Source organism: Dermochelys coriacea, chromosome 11, assembly GCF_009764565.3.
Source record: "Dermochelys coriacea isolate rDerCor1 chromosome 11, rDerCor1.pri.v4, whole genome shotgun sequence".
Classification (NCBI taxonomy): Eukaryota; Metazoa; Chordata; order Testudines; family Dermochelyidae; genus Dermochelys; species Dermochelys coriacea.
Genome location: NC_050078.2, coordinates 36,863,508 through 36,890,394, shown reverse-complemented (window position 1 = coordinate 36,890,394; position 26,887 = coordinate 36,863,508). Strand labels below are relative to the sequence as shown.

The following is a 26,887-nucleotide window of genomic DNA, read 5'->3' as shown; positions in this document are numbered from 1 at the left end:
TAATGGCTATTAGCCAGGATGGGTAAGGAATGGTGTCCCTGGCCTCTGTTTGTCAGAGGGTGGAGATGGATGGCAGGAGAGAGATCACTTGATCATTACCTGTTAGGTTCACTCTCTCTGGGGCACCTGGCATTGGCCACTGTCAGTAGACAGGATACTGGGCTGGATGGACCTTTGGTCTGACCCAGTATGGCCATTCTTATGTTCTTCTTAAGTATACTTGAACAATTGAGGTTAAAATGTTTAACAGCCACAGGCATATTTAAATAATTCATGTTCAAATAGTTATACGCAGGAAATAGAAAGAATCTGTGCAAGTGCTTTAATTTTTCTTGCTCTATTCTTTATCTTACTCCCTAGTCCCTACCTGGAATAACAGACAGCTGAAATCTTTAACACACATGAAGAAGTGGGGTAAGCTCCTCAAGTAGTCAGAGGTTTCAAACACAAACCAGGAGGCAGAATGTATTATAGCAGAGTTCATAGTTCAGAATCTATATACTGAATGGTCAGTACCAAATTACCTATTTTACAGTCAGTTTAATGATGTTTATTATTTTAATGACCACAATTACTCTAGTCTTTTTTGTTATTTGTTTTGACAATACCATTTAAATAGAACATAGTAATCTGGGAGTCAGGTATTGCAATGATCTGCTGCTGAGCCAACTTGTTCCTTTCTGCTCCCACTTTACCACTGACACACTTCTGGGCTGAAATGGCCACAGAGGAGTTATTAAAATCTCATCAATAAAGTTCCTTAAACATTACATTATTTAGCACTTGCTGTACAACACTGCCATTCTCAGAATGCCAGATTTGCTAAGTGAATGTTTGGACGTTTGAAGTGTTCTTGATGTCATTACTCCATTGGTCAACCAGAGAAACACCCTTTCCCACCAGAGGACATGGAGCACAATAATCCTGTTTCAAAAACTAGGCGGAGCAATTCCTTTTGTGTCACCAAGGGGAGCAAAGACTCTGGTGTACACAGATGGAAAACTGGATGCCCTCCTCATCCTAATGAGCACATTGTTTGTAATCCTGGCACTGTTCACTCTGCTTGTATGTACCATCTCTTCCCCCTACTCTTTGCAGTCTTGCCTATTTAGATTGTAAGCACTTTGGGGCAGAGACTGACTCTTATTCTATGACAACAGTGCCTAGCACAATGAGGTCCTGTTCTTGACTGACTGCTAACCACTACCCTGATAAACATGATTAATAATCCAGCAAGATGGTGAAATCCATCTGAGGCAGAGTGAGGGGAGTTTTCAATTATCTTCACATTAAGTTTCTTAGGTGTAATTATTGCAGTTTTCATTTTAAGCCCTTGCTATATTAAGGACTACTATATTTACATTGTGCTGAAGGGGTTACCTTGCTAAACATTAATTTAATAGCAGGGTAAACAAGGCCTGTAAAACCTCTTTGAATTGCTGGTGTGCAAGTTACTGGTGTGCAAGGGTCTAAAGTGCTGAGAAGTGGCAGGGGAAGCAAAGCTTTTCCTCCTCTGCTAAAAGCAGAAGAGTGTTCCTGCTCCTTTCCCTGGCTGAAGTAAGCAGTGCTCCCTCGCAGCTCCCTCTTCTCCTTTGTTGGTGCAATGAGAGCTCTCCCTCCTGTTTCAGTCTATTCTAACTACTGGTTACTGATACTTTTTTATTTTCTTGATTATGCATTACTTTCATTAGAGCTAGGAGTGACGTCTTTCAGTTCACAATCCTTTTACTATTCCTCAACTTTTTTGAAAACCCCTATGACTGTCTCTATGCTGAGATTTTTTCTTAAAAACCTCAAAGCAAAGTTACAGAGTAGTGCAAACACTGGTGCTGTCTAAGTTAGTGGTCGCACAATTACTACCACTGATGGAGCTGTGTTAATCATAGCACAATGATGGAATTTTTAAGAAAAACCTCAGTGCGGATAAGGTTATGTGCAGAGGAAAGAAAGCTCATTAACAGAAAATAATTCTTAATGCTAAGAAATATCTTTTTTCAGCATAAACTTAAGAACATTTTAGTGAAATGGCTATGTACACTAACCTTGCTTTGAAAATTTTCCTCTCTTATAAAAAGGTACAAAGGGCAGTTGGCCACCCAATTCCCATTGAAAGTCAATGGGAGTTGGGCACCTAATTTCTCTTTGTGCTTTGAAAATACCCACCACAGGCTATAATCTGACTGCTTTTTTTTTTGGTTTTAAATCTTGTGCAGTCTGGCTTTGCCAATTACATAGAAATTCAGCAGCTGTGTCAGATTTTTAAAAGACATCAGTTGCACTAGAAAATACAGAGTGTACTTAGCAACAATCACAAGCGTGCCAGTCTGCAACCTCTTGTCTCTTGAGGGAGGAAATGTACTTCAGTTTACTTTTCTTGACTTATTGCACAGCATTAAGCTTTGAGTGTTATATTTTAAAATACTAGCCCAATTTCATCAGGTAAATTATCTCAAATTTGATTTGTGTTCAAGTAGTCTGTCAAATTACTTCCTCAGATAGATTCACTGCTTGAAAAATCTGAATTGCATAAAGGACATAAAATCTTTTCCCTATCACTTTGTCTCAGTCTCACCTGAAATACATCATAGGTAAAGATTTATGGAACAGTGACAAGAGTAAGAAGTGATATTTAGTTTTAATTATCAGAACATAATGAATTTTTAATTATAACAGCTGATCTGTCCTTGTAAATCTGTGAACAACATGTATTTGAGGTTGTATTTTCCCTCAACAACCATTCAACTAACATGATCAATTCACTTTTAGTGTAATACTGTAATCAGATTAACAGCACTTTACAGCAGATTTACTCCATCTTTATTATTTTAGCTCAAGACAAGGTTTCATTGTTCATTTACCTGAAATCTACATGGGAAATTAATATTGCAGATTGTCATGAGATCAGCTATTAGTTAACCCGTCATACATTAAGTTGTGTAATAAAATCCTGTTGTTTTGTTCATTAATTTTCTTGCCTGTTTTTTTCCCCTCTGGCCCTAAACCGTGTAAAAGAAATTTACCATGGTCTAAAACTGGGTAGCAGTTTTCATCACCACAATGCCATTGTGATACTGTCTTCCCAGTAAGGCAAAAGATTCGGGGGGGGGGGGAGGGGAGACAAAAAAAATCCAACCACATTCTTATCCTACATCCTTCACTACTTAAGAACTTCACTACTGTACTAAGAACCATGTCAGCTGCCTTAGTGTTGCTTGGGAAGGGAAGTGTAGTGGCACTGATTTAGGGCTTGTCTACACTACAGACACTACTGTGGAACAGCAGCTGCATATATTGTAGCGCCATACTGTAGACACGGTCTACAGAGACAGAAGAAGCAGTAGCTAGTGGTGCTCATACTGAGGTTGTGAATTGTTCATTCCCCTCAGCGACACTGCTAGGTTGACCCACGTTTTAGGGACACACCAGGCCTCACATTCTCATATCCAGACGGTATCTCCAATTACTGATCGAGTATATTACTGCGTAACATGTTTCTTTTCCCATTAATGTTGGCAAGCCTAAAGGATTCAATATGCACTTCTACTCTGATGGAGAAGCTGAGGTTTTGTAGGTTGCAACCATATCTGAAAATTAATTCAGATCCCTGGGGCCTTTGAAAATGGCAAGTCTAATGCAGTAGCCTAGGGCCATAGGAGATATATGCCATGGAAATTCTACCCTACATGGAATCAGTTGCTCCATGGCTTTGGGTCTTTACAATGTTCCCTGAAAAATTAAAGCTTTCATTAAGAGAGAGAAAGCAGCTGTGTATGGAAACATCCAGCCCTCCTGGGCAGTGGCTAGAGGAGGTCAAATGCCCATCTACCCAGGCCGCCGGCCTCTCCTGGGCAGCTCACATCCCACCACGGTTGGCCACTGCTGCCACTCAGGCCCGGGCTCCCTTTACTTTTTCTCTTACTCCTGGTCTCTCTGTGGCTAACGCTCCGCCCGCAGGGGCCATTTGCTCCCTGCCCACCTGAGGCTGCCCCTCCTACTTGGGCCGGGCTTCCTCCGCCGGTTCACCCGCTCCTCCACGCCACCCGCCAGAGGGGCCTGCGCTCCCCTCAGCGAGGCTCCCTCCTGCCCCCGCTGCTGGGGCTCACCCCATTGCTGCTCCCACCCGGGTTCTCCCTCTCGCCGCCCATTACCGTAGCATCCGGCGCCTTCCACTCACAACCAACAGCTCAGAGCGCCGGTCTCCCATGCGCCACCCCGCCCTTGCGGCTCCCTGGCTGCGCCGGGGCCCTCGGGGCCGCTTCCCCTCCCCCGCCGCGCCGCCTGGGCCCCCGTGGAACGCAGGCGGAGGGAGGCGAACAGCTGCCCCCATTTCGTCTGTCCTGTGCCGCCCTCGCGTCCCCAGCGCCTCCCCTTACCTGGCTGGGGCTGCCCACAGCGGCTCAGCCCGGCCCGCCCGCCGCTGAGCCGAAGGGAGGGGGGGGCCGCGGCCGGCCGCTCCCCGCACGGCTCGCTCCGCTTTACGGGGCGGCACCTGCCCGTGGGCGCGGGGACAGACGGCTCTCCTGTGGCCGGCGGCCCGCTGCACTGGGCGGCATTAGCCCCTAGGCGGGGCTGATGCACAGGCTCGTTCTCGGTCTACTACGGCCGCTGCTCCCTGCCAGCCGCAGAGCCCTGGAGCGGGAGCGGCTCTCAAGGGGCTACGCTTTTAACAGCGATGGAGCCTGCTGCGCTTTCTGTTTAGGAACAGGTCCGCCCAGCTGTGAACCGGTGCAGCGATGGCTCCTCTAGTCTGGAGGCACAGTGGGACATTAACAGAGGTGTGAATTACCCCAATTCAGCTCACTAGAGAGCTGGCCGTAAAATGCAACAATAACAAGCGAAAAAAATCTAAAGTACTATTTAAAGGCTAGGTTTCAGAGTAGCAGCCGTGTTAGTCTGTATTCGCAAAAAGAAAAGGAGGACTTGTGGCACTTTAGAAACTATTCCACCTAATGCATCGGATGAAGTGAGCTGTAGCTCACAAAAGCTTATGCTCTAATAAATTTGTTAGTCTCTAAGGGGCCACAAGTCCGCCTTTTCTTTTTATTTAAATGCTGATCATTTAGTAGAAGTATGCAACATGTCTGGTTTCATTTGAAAGGGTATTCTACAAGAAGTAGGTTGCAAGATTTAAAGATATAAAAACTGAATGCCCAATCATGCTTTAGCTTCTCAGACAGAGGAAGGAAAAGTGAAATAAAATCATATTATTACAGAAGTTAGAAATTAAAAGTGACCTATTAAATCAGTCTTTCCTCCTTCCCTAGTTAAAATGTCCTCTACCACAGTGCTACTCAAAGTGGTGGTCCACGGACCGGTGTCAGTCCGCAAGAAATCATTGGCTGCCGGTCTGCGCGCACATTGGGGAAAAAAAATGCCGGTCCCCCACATCAGATAGCTTGAGAAGCACTGGAGTCTACCAGGACCCTCAAAATCAAGATTTAGAGAGATTGTAAACTCTCAAGGGGAAGATCACAAGGGAGACTGGAAGATGTTAGGAAGGTATTTTTTCCTTAAAAAATAAAATTTCAAGATTGGGTGAAGTCAGTTTTATTTTAAACTAATGAATAAAGATGCCAATAATTTAAATATCATATTAGTGTTTTCATTTTTGGAATAAATACTAAATCCTAAAGATCTTAAAAAACAAATCAATCAATCAAGGTTTCCAATGGCCCTTGTCTTCAGTTTTTAAGCCATTCATAAGTTTTTCTTTTGTAATTTCCAATTTTTTCATTACATATGAGTCAAGTCAGTAAAGCTTTGCTCTAGACTCACAAAGACATAGATCATTTTCTGAATGGTCTAGTTCAGCTAGGGTTACTACTTGGCCAGTATTTGACCAGCCTGTCCATTTTTTAATGGATTTGCCAGTTGCCAGAAAAATAATTTAATCTGCTGGGATTTTTTTACGTGGATCTAAAGATTTGCATTATCATCACAATACACTGGGATATCTAATGTTAAAAGTTTCTGTGTCCAGCTAAAGATGTTGCAGTGTTCCCACTTCCATGATTTAAGGAATAACAGATCAAAACTGTTGAAAATACAGCAGCTGTCTGCGCACCAACACACAAGCACACCACGCATGTGTGAGAGAGGGTTTCAGTTACACGAGAGTGAGGAGATGTGTGATATTATCAATCTTATCTGTATGTGGTACCACTCTAGATACTATAAGTGGCTGTTGAAGGGGAGGGTTTGTGGAGTTGCCCTGTGGTTGGGGTTGCAGTGGGCTTGCCTGGGGAGGGGTGGGTTTTTTGCATTTCAAAGGTGGTAACCTTAAGTTCAGTTCATATACAAATATCTCACAACACAAAATATGTCTTTTGTTACTTAAAAAACTTAGTACTTAAATTATTGTGGTTCAGCGTTCTCCATTCTCTTCCTTTCTTAGGCCCTGATCTGGCAACTCATTCTGTAGGGGTGGAAGCAGAGGTCTACTGACATGCATCTACTTGCAGGATTGTGGCCAAAGAGCTTGCACCATGCAGCTCCATCATAGTAGTATTATGGTACAGAAAAATCCCATACAAACAGTGTAAACAATTAATTTAAATTTAAAAAAGAAATTAATTTAAAAAAGAAAATATAGAAGAACAAAGTCTTTAGTCAGGCAAAACTTCCACCAACTATTGGGAGTTTTGTCCAAGGACCAGAGTTGATTCGCAAGACACATACATGATTGTGCATATCTTGAAATTCTGCAACTGCATATGTCTAAATAAATATAGTTGCATGACTTTTAAGATATGTGGTCCTGCTCATCATGTACATGAGATTTAGAATAAAGAATCTGAAGTGATATTTCAGGGCTCTTCTTTTTTTCATCAGCATCTGACTTTTTAAGCATCGCACTCTTAAGGCAGCATTTGAGACACTCTGCTGAGAATTTCTCCCTTTAAAGTAATGACATCAATTTGATTGCCAATTTTGAGTTTCACTCCAGCTTTGCTCCCTGGGCCAGACTCATCACTTTTTGGGAGGTTCACAGCATACTCTATTAATGCGAATGAGCAAACTTAGTTGTATTAACAAATAAACAAGATATCATGTGTCCCTTAAAAATAGCAGTTTCTCGGTTTTCAGGTCGTAACCCTCTCAGTTTTATAGAAATCCATATTTTGTCATGGAGTTTGTATCCCCAGCTTGGGAGGGAAGAGGAAGTATGGAGACGTACTCTGACATAAGATATTATTCCAAAATAACTGTCCCAACCCCTAAAAATGGGTGCTGTAGTTTGGAAATAAAATTAGATACCATATGATAAGGATGACATACACAAATATAAAATTGTTTTTTCCCGAGACATTGCACTGGAATGAAGCTACTGAATGTGTGAATAACAAGGGCTACCCAAGATGATGAAGAAAACATAAATGAAGATAAATTTACCCATTTATAATCTGAGGACCTGTCTGTTGTGCTTGTTTGTTGAAGATCTCACAGTGCTTTTAGTAAGAGTAGGGATTTGCCTTTGTATCCTCGGACAAAATTCCCCCTATTTACCAATTCTTATGAAGGCTGTTTTTCACCTAGCTTCTGCCTCCACTGTAGAGATGGCTACATTTCCATGGTGCTGTGTACATAGGGAGTGTTAAACTTCAAGGTGAAAAAGCATTACGTATAAATATACCATAAATGTTTAAATGATATATGTATACGATCTTCATGTTTTAATAATAGGCAATACCTTAAATTATAGCAATATAACATGGGCCCAATGCTTTATTTAATCTAACAGCAAAGCTTCCATAGACTTCAGTCTTCCCTATGCCTTAATGTACTATAATGAATGAATCATCTAATGTACAAAATTCTTCTATAACAACAAAAGTGATATTTGGAATTTGGGTTCAAAATATCACTAAAAATGTAAATTTAATTTTGGTTTGTAGCTTTGATATCTAGTACTAACACCTTAACATCAGTTTTCTAGTAGTTTAAAATGCCTGAAATGTAAATGCGTTTTAAGCACTCTACACATGAGTATTATCTTCTGGTACAATAATTTTAAATAGTGTTAATCAGCCTGAAATATCCACCTTGAAATGGAAGTGTAAATCAAGTTCAGGAAACACTGAGTTTTAAAACATCATCATCTACTGGAAAAGATATAAAATGTATTTGGGAATATATAAGTATACAGTACTTTATTTCATTTCATGCACATTTTTTAAATCAAAAAGACTTTTAATCCTTATTTCTGTTTGCAAATATTTTATCTGTGTAGCCTTTTAAAATTTATAGCACCTTTTGACATGCATTACTTGTTAGTGATAAAAACAAAGACAACAATTAAATACAATAAAAAAAGAAATCTTTATTCTTTTGGCTCAACTGTAATGTGGTTTACCGTTCTTTATGGTAATAGCATTTTCCTGCATGCAGTTCACCAACACACAAGTCAACAGTTTTAGTTAAAGGAGGAATCAACATTTAATTTTTGCTTGTGTAAGAAACAAAAATGTCCTGATGTGATCAGTTATACAAGTTTGCTACTTAGTTCTTGTGAAAAAGACACTGTCTATCCCATAGTATATTTAGAGCAGCTCTAGTGCAGCATGAATCAACAAGAATAAGAATAGTCTATGTAAACAAACACGGGTAAAGATCAATGATTCCATGAATAAAAAGACTACCTTGAAACTTCTGACGCAGGCAGTGCTAGGATTTCAAACAAATCTTTCCCACCACATTTCAATTACAAGTTATATCTATTTGGAAGCAAGTGCATTTCGGACTGAATTTTGAAATTTATTTCACATTAAAATGTGTGCAAAAATACAGTACTAATAAAAAGAAGCAGAAACCTAAAACTACCTCATTCTCTCCTTTACCTCTTATTTTGTGAAGTTTTTCGATTAAAAAGTGCTATGGACAGAAAGTAACAAAAGTGACTATGACATCAACCTGAAGATAATTTTAATTTCTGATTTTATGTACAAAATGCTGAAAAATAAAATAAAATGATATTTTTACAATATTTATATTTCTTTAAAAAATTCTACCCATGTATTTTCAACAGATTAAGCAGTTTGAAACATGTCCTGTACAGTCTGGCTATACACTGCACAGTATTCACTTAAAATTTAAGAATGCAAACCAAGAAGCTCGTTAATAGCTGCAAACTATTGCTTGATGATATGAAGGAATGACATCTGGTTGAACAATTTGTTTCACTTTACCACTGACATATGGCTTCCCATATTAGACTTTTGAACAGTGGAAGGAGTAAAATACAGCAGCAAAGGCAAGATAAACATGCATCAGTGATAGCCTCCAAAATATCTATTATGGTACAGAATACATAATATTATCTGTTGAAAGCTTGCAAACTACACTTATCGTGGTACATATTTGATGCAATAAATATTGTGCTCAGATCATTATTTGTTTGCTCAAACATGCACCACATGGTAAAGTAACTATTTACATAGATGGTATTATTTTATTGACACATACAATGTCAACCTTGCTGAGAGTAGAAGATGGCTAAATGATACTGCAGGGTGAAGCAAAACAGCTTTATAAAGGTTGACGTTTTTTGGTCAGTTCAATTTTCTAGGTTAGATTAAATAAGTCTTTTGTTCTCCACAGAAGAACACTTTAAAAAATCAAGTTTATATCGCCAACATTTTTTCTCAGAGAAGTCGGTATCAACTATAATTTAATGACTTGTGAAAAAATAAAATATCTGTTTTATTATTGTAGGTTCTATGGGACTTTACAGGCACATTAAGATTTGTCTGAATGAGACACAAGATGAATACTTTCATTAAGCACCTCAAAATATGGAGCCACCCTGAAACATGGAAGTAGTTAAAACCCTTGCTTTGTGCGACTGGTGTCGTGTTTTCCATGCATGAACAATGAGTGGGGCATGCCTTCATGCAAATCACTTCTGCCTGTACATTATAGCGAATCAAAGCATAGAACATCTGGACCTCATTTCTCTTTCCCCAACTCAAAACCAATTTACAAAAATAGTCATAGATAATAGGAAACAACCTGTGAATTAAAAAAAAATGATAAATTCACCAACACCAATTTTTGTAAAAATATGGCAAATATAGCAGTTGAAATGCAGACAGTGGATACAATTACTGTACTCAAGTGTTTTTTGTTAATCACACAGAAATTGTAGGTTTGCACCTTTTTTTTAAAACTGGTCCCTACAGTCTGAGTAGCCATTTTGTCTCCTCTTCAGCAGCATCAGCTGGTAATGAAAACAATAACCTCCTGTCAAGGTTGTTACCCTGTTTTACAGAGTCACAGTTTGATGACGAGGGGTCACTGTCTTGTTATAGGCACTGACCTTAAGTATATATATATATATAAATAATCATTTTATATATATATATTTATATAAGTAAAAACTGTCAGTTTGGCATAGACCTCAGAAAGGGGTCTTGTTGACACAAATATGTCACTTTCTCAGGATGTAAACTATTTGTCACCAATGAAATTCTTTGTTACTTTTTACTTTCCCTGACGTCTTTACCTTTGTCTTCTTTTTCTGATTTGTCTTTTTCATATTTCTCTTTGTCCGGCTTTGTTACGCTATCATATGAAGGTGGAGAGGTTGTGGAAGGGGTCATATCTGTTTTTTCTGGAGTGGAGTTCTCATTTAGCTTATCGATAATCATATCTTCTTTGATAGGCAAGTCATCCTCATCTTTATCTTTATCTTGGTTAAACATACATGAAACTTTTTTAATTTTTTGCTTTAAAAGATAATGTCTGAAAGCCCGCTGAATAATGACAGCAGATACTTCTTCTTGTTTTCGTTTTAATGTGGTTGTAATTGGTTCATAAGAGACTTTAGAAGGATTTGCTGCCATAAACCGATCTTCCATTTGTATTCGAAGAGTATCCATTTCTCCACTTTCCCCCAAAACACGCTTTGTAAAAGCAAACAAGATGTCAAGACAGTGAATTCTGTCACCACTTACCATGGGAAGATCCATTGCAATAAGCTGAACTTTGTTTGGTTTTGCTATAAGAAGAGGAGGATCCAGTGAAGCTGCAAAATCAGAGAGTTTACTGAACTCTATGAACTGAGTGGCATCTGGATCAAACTTTTCCCAAACCTCATAGAACATCTCAAAGTCATCCTCACTCAAGGGCTCGGCACTTTCTTCTGTAGCAACACTGAAGTTTTCCAAAATAACAGCAATATACATGTTTACTACAACTAGAAATGAGATGATAATATAACTGACAAAAAAGAAAATCCCAACTGAAGGGTTACCACAGTCTCCTTTAACAGAGCTCCCTGGGTGATCTTTGTAAGGGTCACAGTCTGGTTCTCCACTGTTCAGAATTGGTGCTAGCAAACCATCCCAACCAGCTGATGTGGTAATTTGAAATAGGCAGATCATACTGTTGCCAAAAGTTTCAAAGTTGAACATGTCATCAATCCCAACTTCCCTCTTAACGTAGGCAAAGTTGGACATTCCAAATATAGCATAGATAAACATGACCAGGAAAAGGAGGAGACCAATGTTAAACAAAGCAGGAAGAGACATCATCAAAGCAAAAAGCAGAGTGCGGATTCCTTTAGCACCCTTAATGAGACGCAGGATTCGACCTATTCTGGCGAGTCGGATAACTCTGAACAAGGTGGGGGACACAAAATATTTTTCAATCAGGTCAGCTAGAAACATACCTGTTAAAAAATAAATTTGTTAGTAAACATATTATAAAATGTAACAGCAACTACTAAAGAGTTATACTATTACATACAATGTTGACCAATGAGAAGTGAAACAAAAGTATTCAACTAGCAGAAGTTTGCATTGTGGGCTTTTAGTTCATTTAACCAAACAGTTACAGTATGTATGATATACAAATCTGAAAAATCCAGCTAGAACTTTTGCAGCACTTTGTAGGATTTTGTAAAACTGCACCAAAGAGATTTGTACATTTTAGACGGTATCACTATATTTTTTCCTGGAACTGCTCCCCACTTACACACTACAATGATCTGTTAGTGAATAGAGCAGTGGATTCTGAAGTTTACAGAATATGTTTCTGTTTAATTGTAATAGAAATAATCTATATTAATCTGAAGGAAATGCCCCTTTATAGTTTCTGGTAGTGAATGACAATGTAATGCATTAAAATAAAATTATTTAAATTAAATATGCAAATTTAGACAGGTACTTAACTCTTTAATCACCAGTGAAATAATGAGACCAAATATTTAGTGGGAATCCCACAACAAGCCAGTATATAAATAAACCAACAATGAAAAGGCTTCTTAGAAGAAAAAAGTGGCAGAAAATTTCTTTATTTTGGCATTGGAGAAGCATAAAGATGGTGACCTTTTCAGCCACTCACAAGATACTTATGGTGAAATCCTGTTCCCAAAAATAGGCCATAAAACCAGATAGTGGACTGAGGAATCCTGCAACATCGGAGAGTTGAAATTGTATCCATTCCAGGCAGCCCATTCTGCTCCTGTGCTCTAGACAGAAAAATAGGCCATTGGAACTACATATTTGTAGATCCACCTGCTCTGGCTCGGCTCTTCCCTTTGCCTCTCCTGAGTTAATGGGCAAAGAACCCTCATATATAAGTGGCAGAAGTGGCTCTGCTGCAGGAATGCTGGGGGGTGCTGACCTGCTATGTGGGTCTTAGCATGCTGTCCACACTAAACAGTAAAACCAGACGGATTCTTCTGCTGTTAGTGTTGACTGTCATCTCAGGGTTGCAGGGCACAATTTCTCCCTGTGATTACCAATAATAAAATTTGTTCATTTTTGCCTCAAAACAGCCTTTCCATTTATTGGTTTGTTTCTATACTAGAGTGATATGCAATTTTTACTGCACTCAGAGTCATGGTCTAGTAGGGTTGCCAATTTTGTCTGGACGTATTCCTTAAGGTTTCATCACATGACATAATCTTGAATTAAAGATTAATCTTTAATTTCTGGAGACTCCAGGACAATCCTGGAAGCTTGGCAACCCTACAGTCTAATTTCTGATACTGAAAATGACAATCAATCAAATCTAATTGGTATAAAAACTCTTAATACACCGTTCCTTTATTTCATGCACAATATGGAATAAGAAATTGGCAAACTAAAGAATCAGACTCTCTTCAAGTCAAATGTTAAGGAATTTTAAATTCCTAAAACAAATGTGCAATTTCCACTCTTTTAGTCCCTTCTTGAAAGTGAATTGTACTTACCTACTATGGAGAGAATGACAACTACAAAATCAAAAATGTTCCAGCCTATGGTGAAGTAGTAATAACGAAGAGAAATCAGTTTCAGAATACATTCTCCAGTGAAAAGGACAATGAACACAAGGTTAATCCACCATAAATTATCTTGCATCTCGTCACTTTGGTTGTCTGTTTCTACCATCATGGTGACCATGTTAAGGCAGATAAGAATCATGATGCTGATGTCAAATACTTGTTTTGTCACAAAATCAAAGACCATGCCTTGGAATTTGTTCTGTGGGTAAAAAAGAATGCATCATGAATACACCTTGTGTATACATTTCATTCCCAAATTCATACAAATAATTAACGGAAAATCTATAGTTTCCTCATCTGTAAAATGGGGATAATGATACTGACCTCCTTTGTACTTGGAGATCTACTGATGAAAAGCACTATATATAGACTTGGCGAAATTCAATTTTTATTTTTTTATAATTTCAACAGATAACATCAAAGTTAATTTGTAAGCATTTTTTCAATTTTTATTAATTTAAGTTTTCAGTCATAGAAAATTATGGGGGAATCAGACAATAGAAAGAATCAGACAATTATTTAACGACAGCAGACATTGAAATTCAAAAAATTAAAGTTTGATAACTGTTAAAACACAAATTGTAAACATCACATCAAAATATACAAAGTAATTATTCAAAAATCAAACTCAAATAAGTTCTCAAGCAGAGGTTTTTTTACTTCTTTACTATCAGTAAATTTTGATTTATTTTTGAAAAAATTTGAAAAAAAATTTCAATTGGTTTGTGTGTACAGTGAAATTGACATTTACAGACATTTACCAATAAAAATCTAATCTTTCCAAGCCTAACTATATAGGAGCTAGGTATTATATTATTATTATTAGTTGTACAGGAAGACCTGCATTTTAAGATAGCCTCCTTTTAATGTGCATTCACTTGTTTGTGAATACACAGACATTTGCACACAAATTCAGTAGTAAGGCCTCCAAAGATTCTACTTATGCATATTAAAGGAAAGATTTTCAAAGCTACAAGATTTGGTTCTCTTACTGACATTCATTTTAATATATGGGCTTTAGTGATACAGCCGACTCAAAAAACGTTCAGCTTTGGCAAAACTGGAAAACAAGTTTTGCTTTTGCCCACGGCCATCACTTCCCTTCCCTGGAAATCTATACAGGTCTCGGAGCTAAAGAAAATACAGCCTCCCTAAGAAATACTTCTTGTATCACTAATAAGATCGTCAGCCTCAATTAACTATAAAAACATTCATTAGAGAAAATCCTTCTTCCATCTGTGCAGCTGTTGAAGATATGCTGACAGCTGAACCAGTATGGTTCCACTACACAAGGAGCAGAACAGGAATTGAAGGTCCTTTGCATAGGGAGAGTGCACACTTTGAGCAGTCCAGAGCTGCACTCGAGGTGCTCTCGAACTGACATTGCACAGCATGGAGGCTGGGGAAGAGAGAGGCTGAGAATCCGCCGTTTCATGGATACTCCAATTCTCTATATGCAAGAACAGGCATGTAAGAGACATGTGGAGTAGCCTTCACAGAATAGCTGCAAAGCCACTCTTGGCCTGAGAAGAGGATTCCTTCCTAAGGTCTTGACACATTTGGCACTCACGGTACTCGAGCTGTAAATTAGTTGTTTTAGACAGATCAGTGGTTTGAAGGATGCGACCTATAATCCCACTAGTCTTCCAACAGATGTAGAGTGAGAATACAAAGCAAAAAGAGGTTTGTACCAAGGAGGTTACCAAGGAGGTTAATGAATACAAAAGGGAAAATTCATCTGGATTTAAAGAGAGACAAAGTTTGCTTTAGGTCAATTATTTTTCCTGCTTACAGCTTAACCCAATACATTATTTAAACAGTGTGTGGGGGAGTGAGGGAAATACTTTCATTCTTACCGCTGGCCTAGGTATAGGTTTTTGCGGCTTCTTTGAACCCAGCTTTTTCATTGCATTGTAATATTTCTTCTGTTCTTCTGTCATAAAGATGTCTTGGCCTCCAAAGTAAAGGAATGAGATAAAAACTAGTTACAAGCATGTACCTCCATTGATTACTTACAGCTGCCATCACCATTAGTATTATCACTCCTGTTCGGAGTCTCAGCAGAAATCAAGGACTGAATGGGCATAAAGACTGGCTTGCTCTCTCATCTTTCTTATTTTTATTGTCATTATATGGGAAGCTGCTAACAACTCCTGAATTTAGGTTGCCTAACACTTTCCATTCCAAAAGATTTTTGCAACTTTTTCTTTGAGAAGCTCTCAAATGTCCAGTGTTTGCAATAGGCCTTTAATGTTTTGCAGGGGGAATGCACTCAGGCAACAGATGTGTGCTGTCTTTGTCCCATGCAAGTCCTTCAGCTTTTGCCCAGACATGAAATGTTAAAAAATTCAACTTCCCTTCTCTTGTTTTTGCTCCTTAGGAAAAAAATTGGCAAAATGCCTAAATAATAAGTAAATATGAATATTCTATGGCTGGTTTCATGTCCTTGCCAAAGCAGCAACACATACTGTACTGGCTACACCCAGAAGGCTGCCAATGAAGGCATAGTGGAATGTTGCAGGGGTGAAGAGGGCAGGCTGGACTCCCTTCCCTCCTAGACCTAGCATTACATGGTCTCAGCAGCCCTTTCTTCTCCACCCACAGGGTCACCACATGGGACAGGAGCTCCCCCAACTGATGAATGTGGGCCAGCAAAGAGAGCCACGTCAGACTGGGTTCCCACCATGCCAACAAACCCTTGGAGTCAGCACTCCTTCTTACCCTTTTCCTGCTAATGTATTTAATCCTGTAGCTCAAGTAGTGATAGTATTTATTCAGCACTGCAGCAAAAATTAAGACTCAATACAGTACAAAGAAGGATAACATGGTCTTACAACTAAGATTTAAATGTCTACATTTGGGAACTCTCAGACATGGAGGCAATGTAGCCAACATTTTTTTTATTGCTTGATTTGGCCATTTAAATCTTTAGCCTTTTTTATGGTACAACACCTTAACATTGATTATCTTTTTTCTTTTTCTATTTTGGTTATATATGCTCATGTGTATGGTATTCCTAATTCATCCATCCTGCTACATTACATGAAATGAATATAGTTAAACCTGATTACATTACATACTGCATGTTACAGCAAGTGATAATAAATGTTCATCAAAAAGAGTAAAAAGTATAATATTTTTCTGACCTGAAGTCACTACAGTAATTCATTGTATGGTAGGCACCAAAACAAGCAATATTTTTGTATTTAGCTTTCTTTTCAGAACAGTGATGAAATACTTATCTTCTTTTTTTGCTGGTTGAAATTATCTATGATGACACCAATGAAAAGGTTCAGGGTAAAGAATGATCCAAAGATGATGAAGATGACAAAGTAAAGATACATGTACAGGTTGTCCTCATACTTAGGCTGATCCAATACCTACAAAACATGCACAAATGTCAAGCTGTAGTATCAGGGTGAACAGTGTGTATCAAAAGCCTTATTTGTTATATAAAGCCTAAGGCTCTATTATTCTGACTCATCCACCTTATGAACTAGGCTCCTTATACTCTGATTCTGAAGCTCCAGAATTCACCTCCTTGCCACAGAACTCTGTTCCAGAATCTAAGCTTTCATTAAAAAATACAGTTTCTAGCCCTGATGGTTGTTGGAAAAACGTTGAAAATGTGAAATGAGTGTAAACAAGCACCGCGTCACCTGCCTCAATCTATAGACAACCTGAAACAATAGCTCTAAGACAGGGTAGTCAATAGGTAGACCGCAGGCCAAATCCACACTGCCGGATGCTTTTGAATAGACCCTGAAAACTTTTTATTTATTCATTATATTATTATTATTATTGTTGTTGTTATTATTATTTTTGTATTATTTTCTCTGGAGTCTGGACCTTGATCAAGAAATTTGGACCTTGACAAAAAATAAATGATTACCCCTGCTCTAAGAGGTGTGAACTGTTCCATTCTTCTCTGTCAGGTTCTTGTGGATTCTGCAATTCCAATGGCAAACAATCTGGTGTTTTTCTAAGATACCATGGAGTTCTCCATTTCTGCCATAGAATCTGGCATGTTAATATAGCTAGGCTCCAGACATTTTGTTTTCCTTTCTTGCCAAGACCTCCCTTCAGTTGCCCTTTTCTTACCATTTTTAACTCTAACATGGAGTTAATAGGATAAAAGGGCACACTCCCTGCATAGTTTCATGGAGCAAGGAAGCAGGAAGTGAGGGAGTCAGAATGGAGCACAGCTTGTTGCTTGGGAGCAGAGGGAGAAAGAAGGATAAACTGATGAGCTATGTGGAGCACAGAACAGTACAGGAACTGAGACTTGAGGAGTGGAGCCAAGCTGCTTGGAAAACAACCTCATCCTTGAAAATAATCACTGTTGCAAATAATTGCCCACAAATTTTCCATCAATGTGTGTTTCCAAGTATGAATCATAGCCTATTGAGTGTTTGCTTAGGAGCCAAGGGTATTTCATGGCAAAAGAATAAGTTAAAGTTACTGTGGAATTTGGTCTAGCTGTGCCACATAGTATATGGGACCTTAAAAGATCTTCCCCGATCTCCTTTTCTTTTGTATTTTCATGCTCTTTGCTACCTGTTCTGCTTTATGGAACTATATAGCTCCATGTTATCTCATTTCCAGTGTCACTCAAGTAAGATATCAGTTACATTACTGGGATCACAGAGTTCATGCAATCAAAACAATGGCTCAAGGGAATATACTTACATTTCGAGAATCCACAGCTGCATACATTATATCCATCCATCCTTTAAATGTGGCCTATAAACAGAACAAATGTGCTTAATTTCTGCTGTTCTAGAAAATGGCTAATTAGAGACACCTTTTATGAACTGAAGACCAACTATAGTCATATTCATTTTAAAATACTGGTATGGTGCAAGATTAATATTTGGCTTTCACCTTGTATCTGGTTGTTTTGTATACAAGAATTGTAAACAATTATAATAAATATGTAATCCAGCTAAATGCAATACCTAATCTTTCACTACAAGGAATAATATATCTATTAAAAATTCTCATCTGAATATGCACTATTGGAAACAAAGATACATTTTGTCGGGGGGATGTATCATGGTCTATATGATGTAAGCTCTGCTCTTGACTTTCAGAGTTAAGGCTGAGTTGGTTTTTGCACTTAAATATATATATGTGTGCGCACAGTGTGTATTTACAGCCACGTGTATACAACTGTGACACAAAGAATAACCATGGATATAGTCAGTATAATAAATATGCATACATACATATATATATATATATAGATATAGATAGATATTTAAGTGCAAAAGCCCATTAAGATCTTCTGCAGCAATCCCACCATACATCCTCCTTGCAGTGAAAGAGAAAGCATGTTGAAGCATGGATAGTGCATGTGTTAAGCCCAGAGACCAATTGCTCCACGTGCTGGACACTTAAATAGGTTACTCTGCAGTCATTTGAGTGCATGGGAATCACTTCACCTCTAGATCAGGAGTAACTAATTTGTCCTACGATTGCTACAGATGGGTTGCTACAAGTAATTACAAGAGGTAAATATAGGTAAAGTAACTTATAATATATGGTGAATTATGTCCCCCAAACTTGCACCATAAGGGAGAAATAGTAGTCATGGCAATATGAGCCTAAAGTAAGAAAATATTTCAGATTTGAATTGATAGATTCTCAGGGATTTTAGAATTGTCAAGCAGAAACAAAGCAGACCAAAAAGTGTCCAAGAGGTGATAAGCATGTTTGCATGTAAAGGTGTGATTCCATGTCGTTTAGAAATGAGTAAGTATTTGTCTAATACTTATAAGTTTACAGAATGTATTTTTAAACTTGTTTTTAAAGCAAAGGTACAAGTATAAGAAAAAACAAATAGCATCCCCAAAAGTTAAAGCTATAGTGCTTCAGAATCCAAGCCACACGCAGTGCTCCTCATTGAACCTTGGAAACACTACCTCCTCTTACATGTCCCAGTAAGTTCTGATCATGCAAACTAGGCAATCAATCAGCTCTCCTATTTCCTATCATGAATTCAAGCCTCCAAACCTTCCTCAAAGAGACCCCTTTCCAGAACATCTTAGTACCCTTGATTTTTGCTTTTTATTCTATTTTTAGGTGTGTGATTTTAGCCATATACTTTTAATAGCATATACGCTTACCAAACTTACTCTCCATAATACAGGGAGCCAACATAGCCAGTTGAACTGGCAAGCTGGAATTGAGTCCCAGATATGTAAAGGGAGAGACAATGAATATTGTAAGCGTCCATTTCTGCTTGCTTGAGATCTCTTCCACAGCAAGATATGTATGTATCTGTCTTTTCAAAAATTGTGCTCAGCATTCCTACTATATGTAAGGATTTTCATGGCACAGTATTAAAGTATTTTTTAAGTGCAGGACAGGGTTATTTAGTGACAAAAACATTGAGAAATTACTCTTTACTACAAGTAAACAATAAGAAACATATTAAAGAATGGTCACTTACTACTTGAAGCAGAGAAAGATAGCCAAGTCCTACATTATCAAAGTTTACTTTAACATTTTTCCATCTGGCAGTTTCATTGTTGTTTATGAGGTCCTCACATTGACTATAATTGTTGATTTGGCTGATATCAAACCTCTCATCATTTGTGGTATTAACACAGTAGTAGAATTTGCCAGCAAACAGATTTACTCCCATGATGCTGAAGATTAGCCAGAATATAAGACAAACAAGAAGCACATTCATAATGGATGGAATTGCTCCTAAGAGGGCATTCACAACGACCTAGCATATAAATAAAAGGAAAATAGTGGAAAAAGTGTGAGAATATGTATAGCAATAAAATAATTAGATACTTTATCAATTTTAATCAACCTTTCTTAAAATGTAATACAGTATTTTAATTCTGTTTGCACTCTGTTTTTCAATTGGTGAAAGTAACTCATAAAATTAATTTAACAATTAAAAGATGAACAAACTTCACCTAGGTAGAAAGGAAAAAAAGTATAAAATAAATAAAAACCTGATAGTGGTAGGATGTTGCCTTAATTTGAATACTCTAATAAAAGAAAAAAAGAGATACATGTTAAACACAGACATAAAGGAAAATCTATAAAAATGTAGCAAATCATAGGTTTAAAGAAAGAATGATGACATGAAGAACTAATTGATGAAAAGGACGTAGAAAAAAATAGAAAAAAACCATGAAGATTTAATTCTTTAAGATTGTTTAATTTATGTAACCCTAAAATTTGTGCACACATTTCTTGTCTTATTTATTCATGCATTATTCTTCTAAAGACCAGTAGCAACCTTTACATTAAAAAGAGCAAAATCAAAGTGTATATTATGTGTTTAGTTGGATAAGCAGTCCATTTCAAAATTCAGTCTAAACAACATTGTCACTGAGTATAATTAATTTTAAATAAATAGGAAACTAGGAGAAGTCAGAATATTAATATGAAATGTTAAGAAAGTATGGTGGTAATTAATACAAATGGAAAAGCAGGTAGGTACCCAAACAAGAATACTCAGAAACAGTTAAGACTTAGAGGAGGAGACTTTATTTTATTCCCACTTGACTTCAGTGGGAACAGAATCAGGCCCAAATGTAGCAACATGTAAGAATGGGTTAATGTTAGCCAAAGTATTTAAGGGCTTTTACAAATATGTCAGGGTAAAAAAAAAATAGTAGGGAGAAAGTAGGTACATTAAAAAGGATGAGGTGGGTTTACTTAATGTTTAGATTAATAATGACTGAAAAGGGTTAAGATAATTAAACTTGTAAAAAATCTGTCTGTAAACCGGAATAATAAAGAAAAGAAGCAAACAATTAGAGCCCAATCCAACTGCTACAGAAGTAAATGGAAAGACTGCCATTGACTGCAATGGCAGCTGGATCAGACTGCTAGAAAATAAGAGAGATTTTAAAGAAAAAAAGATTTTTTTCTAAAGAAAAAAGATCAGCTAAGAGAATATTTGATAAATGTGAACAAATGCAAATTAGTCAGTCCATATGATATGGATCTTAGGACAAATTACTGCTCTGTAAGTCTAACTAATGTCTGTCCCTAATGAAATAATATGATGAAAGAATAAGTAACAACATATGAATTGGGTAGATGATGTCTAGTGGGTACTATAGCAATTGTTATTAGGTATGATCTTATATTAATTTGTTAATAATCCTGAAGAGGAGCATACTAATCATGCTAACAAAGCTGATACTAAATTGAGAACAGATGCACATGCTAGTGAGGACAAAGAAGTAACATGAAGAGACCTAGAAATATTTTTAAAATGGGCCAAAAATAGCAAAATTACATTTAAGAAATGTAAGGTAATGTATTTTGGAAAAAATAATATGAAACTCAGATATTTGATGTGGTGGAGAAATTTGAAAAGCATTAATGCTGAAAGTACTAGCGATGACTGTGGACAGAAAATTAGACATAAGTTAGCACTATGATATTGAAACACTAAGATAGAAAAGAGAACACCAAAAAAGGCCAATGATACTGGAAGCAAAACTGTCAGTGCAATTTTGGGCTTCCAGGCTAATGCACTATGGCATGCAAGAAAGAGTGGCTCTGGTGTAACCCCCCATCTAAAATTCAAATTACTTTTAGACACATAACCAGAAATATATTTACAAATAAGAGGGCTATCACAGGATGAAATTAAGAGTACCTTCCTGATGGTAAAATCTATTAAGATGTGGAATAGTGTCCCAAAAGAAATGGAGGAAGTCTCTTTGCCTGGTACACTTAGAAGTTTATTGGACAAAACACTAGAAAATGGAAAAGGGGAAACACAGTGAACGAGTCAGAAGTTTCTGAGCAAGGATATGATGGGCCCATTAAAATGAAAGGCTCATTGTCCAGGTTAAAAAAGGTATAATGGAAACAATTTTGCATTGGCAGTGAAATGGACTTGATGATGGGATAGCTCTTTTCTACCTCAAACTTTTAGAATTCTATTAATTAAGTAGGAATAATATCATCAGAGCGCAAATCAAAATGAAATACACTGAGATTATAGGTGAACAGACCTAAAAAAAAATTAATTCAGCAGTTTTCCTCAAAGCACTTTACAAAGACCATTATTTAGCCTCACCATATCCCTAGTAAATATTATTTACAGATGAGGATACTGAGGCACAGATGTTAAGTTACGTGCTCAAGGCTTACATAAAAATTCTGTGGCAGACCCAGAACTAGAACCTATATCTAAAAATGTACAGGGTTGTGTCTTATTCCTCTCTGGCATATAACACAAATGTATTATTAGCTGAAGTCTGGCAGCTTGGATCAAGATGGTGTGTTGCATCAAGAGATGGCTCAGATACATTAAAGATGGGACAGCTGTAATTTGCTCCTTTTTCAGGAAATTTGGTGCAGCTCATGGGTTCCTGATAAACTGCCACTGCAGCTCTAAGTTGGGAAAAGTTTGATATCCTTCTATACACTGTTGAGAGCCCATATGAGCATCAAAGGACACTTCAGCACATGGGTGCTTTTTGAAGGGGAAAATTATGATAATTTTCTAGGAAACTATCTTAGAAAACATGTTGCTTTTTCTAATTCTGATAGCATCTTACGGCTTTTGTAGCCATTTTCAGTTTTCTGGCGAAAAACTTGGATTTATCACTTACAGGCAAAGATAGGCTAGAAATAGTGTATAATATTTAATATGCAAGCCTTATTGATATTTCTTCTCCACATGAGCTGTTTGTTTGTGCTAAATAACAAAACTACAATGGAAGAAGGAAATCTTTATGGTGTTACAGTTTGGATTACATGTAGTAGAAGCTCTGTTTGCATCCTAGTAATTAAAACACTTTAGTAAATGGGGAAAAGTAATGAACTAGTTAGAGGTTTTTGAGTGGGAATATGATTGGCCAATTCAAAGGAAAGGCTCATTGTCCAAGTTATATGACAAATAAAATAAAAGTCTCCATGCGTTTTCAGGCTTGATCCTATCATCTGTAATAAGAGTTCATACAGTCTTGATTAACTGTCATTTCCAGCAGGGATTCTGGTACTAGGGAAATGACACTTTTCAGTATGAGAGTCAGGGCCCAATCAGTCTACCTGAGTAAATCAAAAAAGCAATCTAATGAGTTCTGGGTCCTACTAGGACATTACATCTAAAGTCTTGAGAATTGTTCCTACAATTTCTAAAAGTTTTGCATCAGGTAAGTCAATTTTTTCAATATTTAGTAGCTTTCTAGTTGTTTTTTTTAAACACTTTTACTTCACAGTTTACTGAGGCATAAAATAAAAAATGCAGAAAAAAATAAAAATAATAAAAATGATACATTTAACTTCCATTTTCTTCTCCCCTCCGCCCTCCCATAGGCAGATTGCACAGTCAAGTGCTGATCGGAGGATACTGAGCATGGGCATGCAGTGGTGAACTGTCAAACTAGGAAACTACCAACCACGGTCTTTGCATCTCTTCAGGAAACCTACACATTTGCTGAAATCCTTTCTAATCATGTTAATTTGCTGCATTAACAAGGTAATACTAAAGCTGGAGCATTTATTTCTAAAAAAGTTTAATATACATTTTAAAAGTTGTGTGTAGGAACAGGAAACTCATCAGACTTCCCATTGTAATTCATTTAAGCTAAGTATTTTTCCCTTATCACATACTAATTTCCCAGTAGTTTCCTTTAGGGGTTCCTTTATTTGTTCCAGTTGTCATTAAACATAGGTTCTGCAATCACATCCAAAGCAAAGAAGCTTAGACCAGGGGGGTGTTTGTCTGTTCCCACAATTGACTTACTGTAACATGGCAAAAGCAACACAAAACAGATCAAAATTCTGAGGGAAAAAATGGTTTACAACAGTGGACAGAACAAAGGTTCTACAGACATTCTATCAAAAGCAAAATCTACCAGCTGTCAGGCTTGCATAAAACCTGAAACTCTGTTGAATCAACGCATCTCTGGATACAGTCAGCATTTGTTGTATAGGGTCCATGTTTTTTGCCCATTTGTCCCTATTTATCTTTGCAACTGAAGTCCTTTTTTTTTTGGAGCCACATTGCTATAATCCTTCACTGTATGAAAATGTAGTAATGTGACTTCAAAGCCTGAGATGGAAAACAAATAATGCAGCATTAATAAAATAATTATATTCACTCCAGAAATTATCAATTGTAATTATAAATTGCTAAAATTACTTAGATGGTTATACTCAATGATAGAGAGTGTATTTATTGATATATTAAGATTTAATATGTTGTGGATTGTTTTCTAGTATTGATAATATTGTGCCTAATTTAATGTCACATATACATTATTATTATTAATATTATAGCCATTATTTATACTGATAGCACTGATTTTTCATTTTTAGTCTCTATAAAATAAAGGGACTTTTGGTACGAGTCCATTTATAATAATTACCGTAATTTATGGAATTTTACTTTGCCAAAACCAAAAATTATCTAAAACTAAAATAAGAAAAGTTAAAAATTCAAAATGCTGTCTATATCAGTAACTGTGAAAACCTTTTCTTCTAACACAAGCGTGTTATTTGTTTCTCACTGGAACTCATAATAAGTAGTTGAGAACTGTAGTTTAAGGAAATTTGGCCTAAATTTTTTGATCTGTATAAAAGGGCAAAAATGAGAAATGACCTTGATAATTAATTTTACAACTAATTTAAAACAGTTTCTAGGCCCAAATACAGTCCTTGAATGTTCAGGTAAAGAGAAAACCACTGGATTGGGAATATTGTGCCTGTACAAGGCATAATATCTCATGGGCTCTGGGGAGGAGGGGAAGTATACTGGGCAATGGCATTTGCTATGTCTTCATGGCTCCACACCCACCAATCCTATGTTTCTTTTTTGGGAGCTACATGCTTATGACAGAACTAGTTAGCCTCACCACTTGCATGCATCTGCAGGTAAGTTAAAGGAGTCCTTGACCCTATCCTTTCTCTAGCACTAATTTGTTTGTTGATGTCAACAAGTTTACACTCATAACAGTAAAAAGTACAAATTATAAGAAAATCAAAGATTTCTAGTATGACATCTGGTAATTTAAAATCAAAATAGTATGGTTAAAAAAGAAGAAAAACATACTACAAAACATAATTGGAAATTGCTAATGTAAATCATTAATATAAATCAGAATCACAAGAGACTTTGTCATTCACCAGTGGGGCACAGAGGATTATGTAAGCACTTTCCCCAGTCCCATACTGGATAGACGTGTGTCAGCCACTTCTTCAGCCTTCCCACAATGTTCCAGCAGAACTCTCTCCTTTGTTGGTGATATGGGTGTAGAGTGGCAGGGCTTTTCCCTTGGGAGGGTGTGACAGTCCACACTACCACTTTTACAAAATTATCATAAATCTGTTACAAGTACGCCTTGTGAGGTATCGCTGGAAAAGTCATAGTCTGCCAAGTATTACTGTCCTGTTAACATGTGTGTATCATGAGTGTATGTGGAGTTATGAATTTTGTTATATTTTTTTTACTGAAACATGTTGTGAGTCTGGAGAATGCCCACAGACTAGTTCTTTACAAATAACAAAAGAACTATAAACAAAGGACTGGCATGTCTTTCCTGGAGACACTTGGAACTGCAGGTATACAGAAGGTGCAAGCAAGAATTAGCAATTCATATGTGAAGGACTGAGTGCAGAGCACCTTGCTAACTCATGGGGCCTTTTCCAGTAAAAAGAGTCAGGATATAAAGAGGGGGAACAAGGCCCCTGGCCACCTCTCTCCTCCCACATCTCTACTGAAACAAGATTGCTTGTAGAAGATTGGTCCCAGGCTGGGAAAGGACCTCTGCCTGTGTACTAAGAACTGTGAACTGTCTGCAACATCCAGATAGGTGAGAAAAGTTGCGTGCTTCTAATTTAGCCTTGGTAAAATTTAGGAAACAGCTTGAAGTTTTTATCTTTTATTTCTTTTTGTAACCAATTCTGATCTACTATGCCTACACTACTTAGAATCATGTACACTCTATCTTTCTGTAGTTAATAAACTTACTTTGATGTTTTAGCTAAATCAGTGTGTCTTTGGCTGAAGGGCTTGGGGAATTTACTCAGGTTAATAAGGGATGGTGCATATTCATTTTCTTTGATAAAATAACAGACTTTATGAGCTTGTATTGCTCAGTAAGTAGCTGAGCAGTACAAAGCAGTACATTTCTGGAGTGCAGGGGATATGCGGGGGTTGCCCTATATATAATTGAAGAGTGGCTGGGCATAGCACTCTGGTATATGTCTGGGGCTGAAAGGTGACTTGTATGCTAGAGGCTGGGATGAGTGGGCAGAGTGGCAGCTCACACAGCATAGTATACATCAGACTGGAGAATTAAGGGTGCACAGCAATTCTACAGTCCATATTTTACCCTGGGGGATGTCACAGAGGGGTACTCAGACCTATGGAAATTAACAATTCAGCAATAATGTTGAAATAATTTCATATCTGAAATCAGTGATCAGAGACCTTTAGGACTCATTCAGGGATAGCTCCCATTGATTTTGGTGGGCATTTTGGCTGTAAAAATAAGAGGGTGAAGGATTTGGTCAAGTTATAGATATTTTGAAATACTTTCCAACATTTTAAGTGATATTTAAAAAATTAAGCTTATTCTTAACCAAATCTTTTAAGATCTCATGACCATTGCCATTTTCACT

General features: G+C 37.3%; 1 protein-coding gene across 4 annotated transcripts in view; it reads right to left on the bottom strand.

Annotated features, from left to right (window-relative positions):
- Positions 1 to 8,300: 8,300 nt before the first annotated feature.
- Positions 8,301 to 26,887, bottom strand: part of LOC119863290 (sodium channel protein type 2 subunit alpha) — a 122,551-nt gene continuing 103,964 nt past the window's right edge. For 2 of the 4 annotated variants that reach the window (XM_043505218.1, XM_043505217.1), the window contains exons 22-28: positions 20,242 to 20,277; positions 19,722 to 20,003; positions 17,957 to 18,010; positions 16,510 to 16,647; positions 15,124 to 15,228; positions 13,196 to 13,466; positions 8,301 to 11,668 (exon numbers count right to left, since the gene is read on the bottom strand). In XM_043505218.1, coding sequence (XP_043361153.1) covers positions 10,473 to 11,668; positions 13,196 to 13,466; positions 15,124 to 15,228; positions 16,510 to 16,647; positions 17,957 to 18,010; positions 19,722 to 20,003; positions 20,242 to 20,277 — 2,082 coding nt within the window. In that variant the 3' untranslated portion in view covers positions 8,301 to 10,472. The remainder of the gene's footprint in view (positions 11,669 to 13,195; positions 13,467 to 15,123; positions 15,229 to 16,509; positions 16,648 to 17,956; positions 18,011 to 19,721; positions 20,004 to 20,241; positions 20,278 to 26,887) is intronic. The other 2 variants (XM_038421490.2, XM_038421492.2) reach the window with 1 other exon arrangement.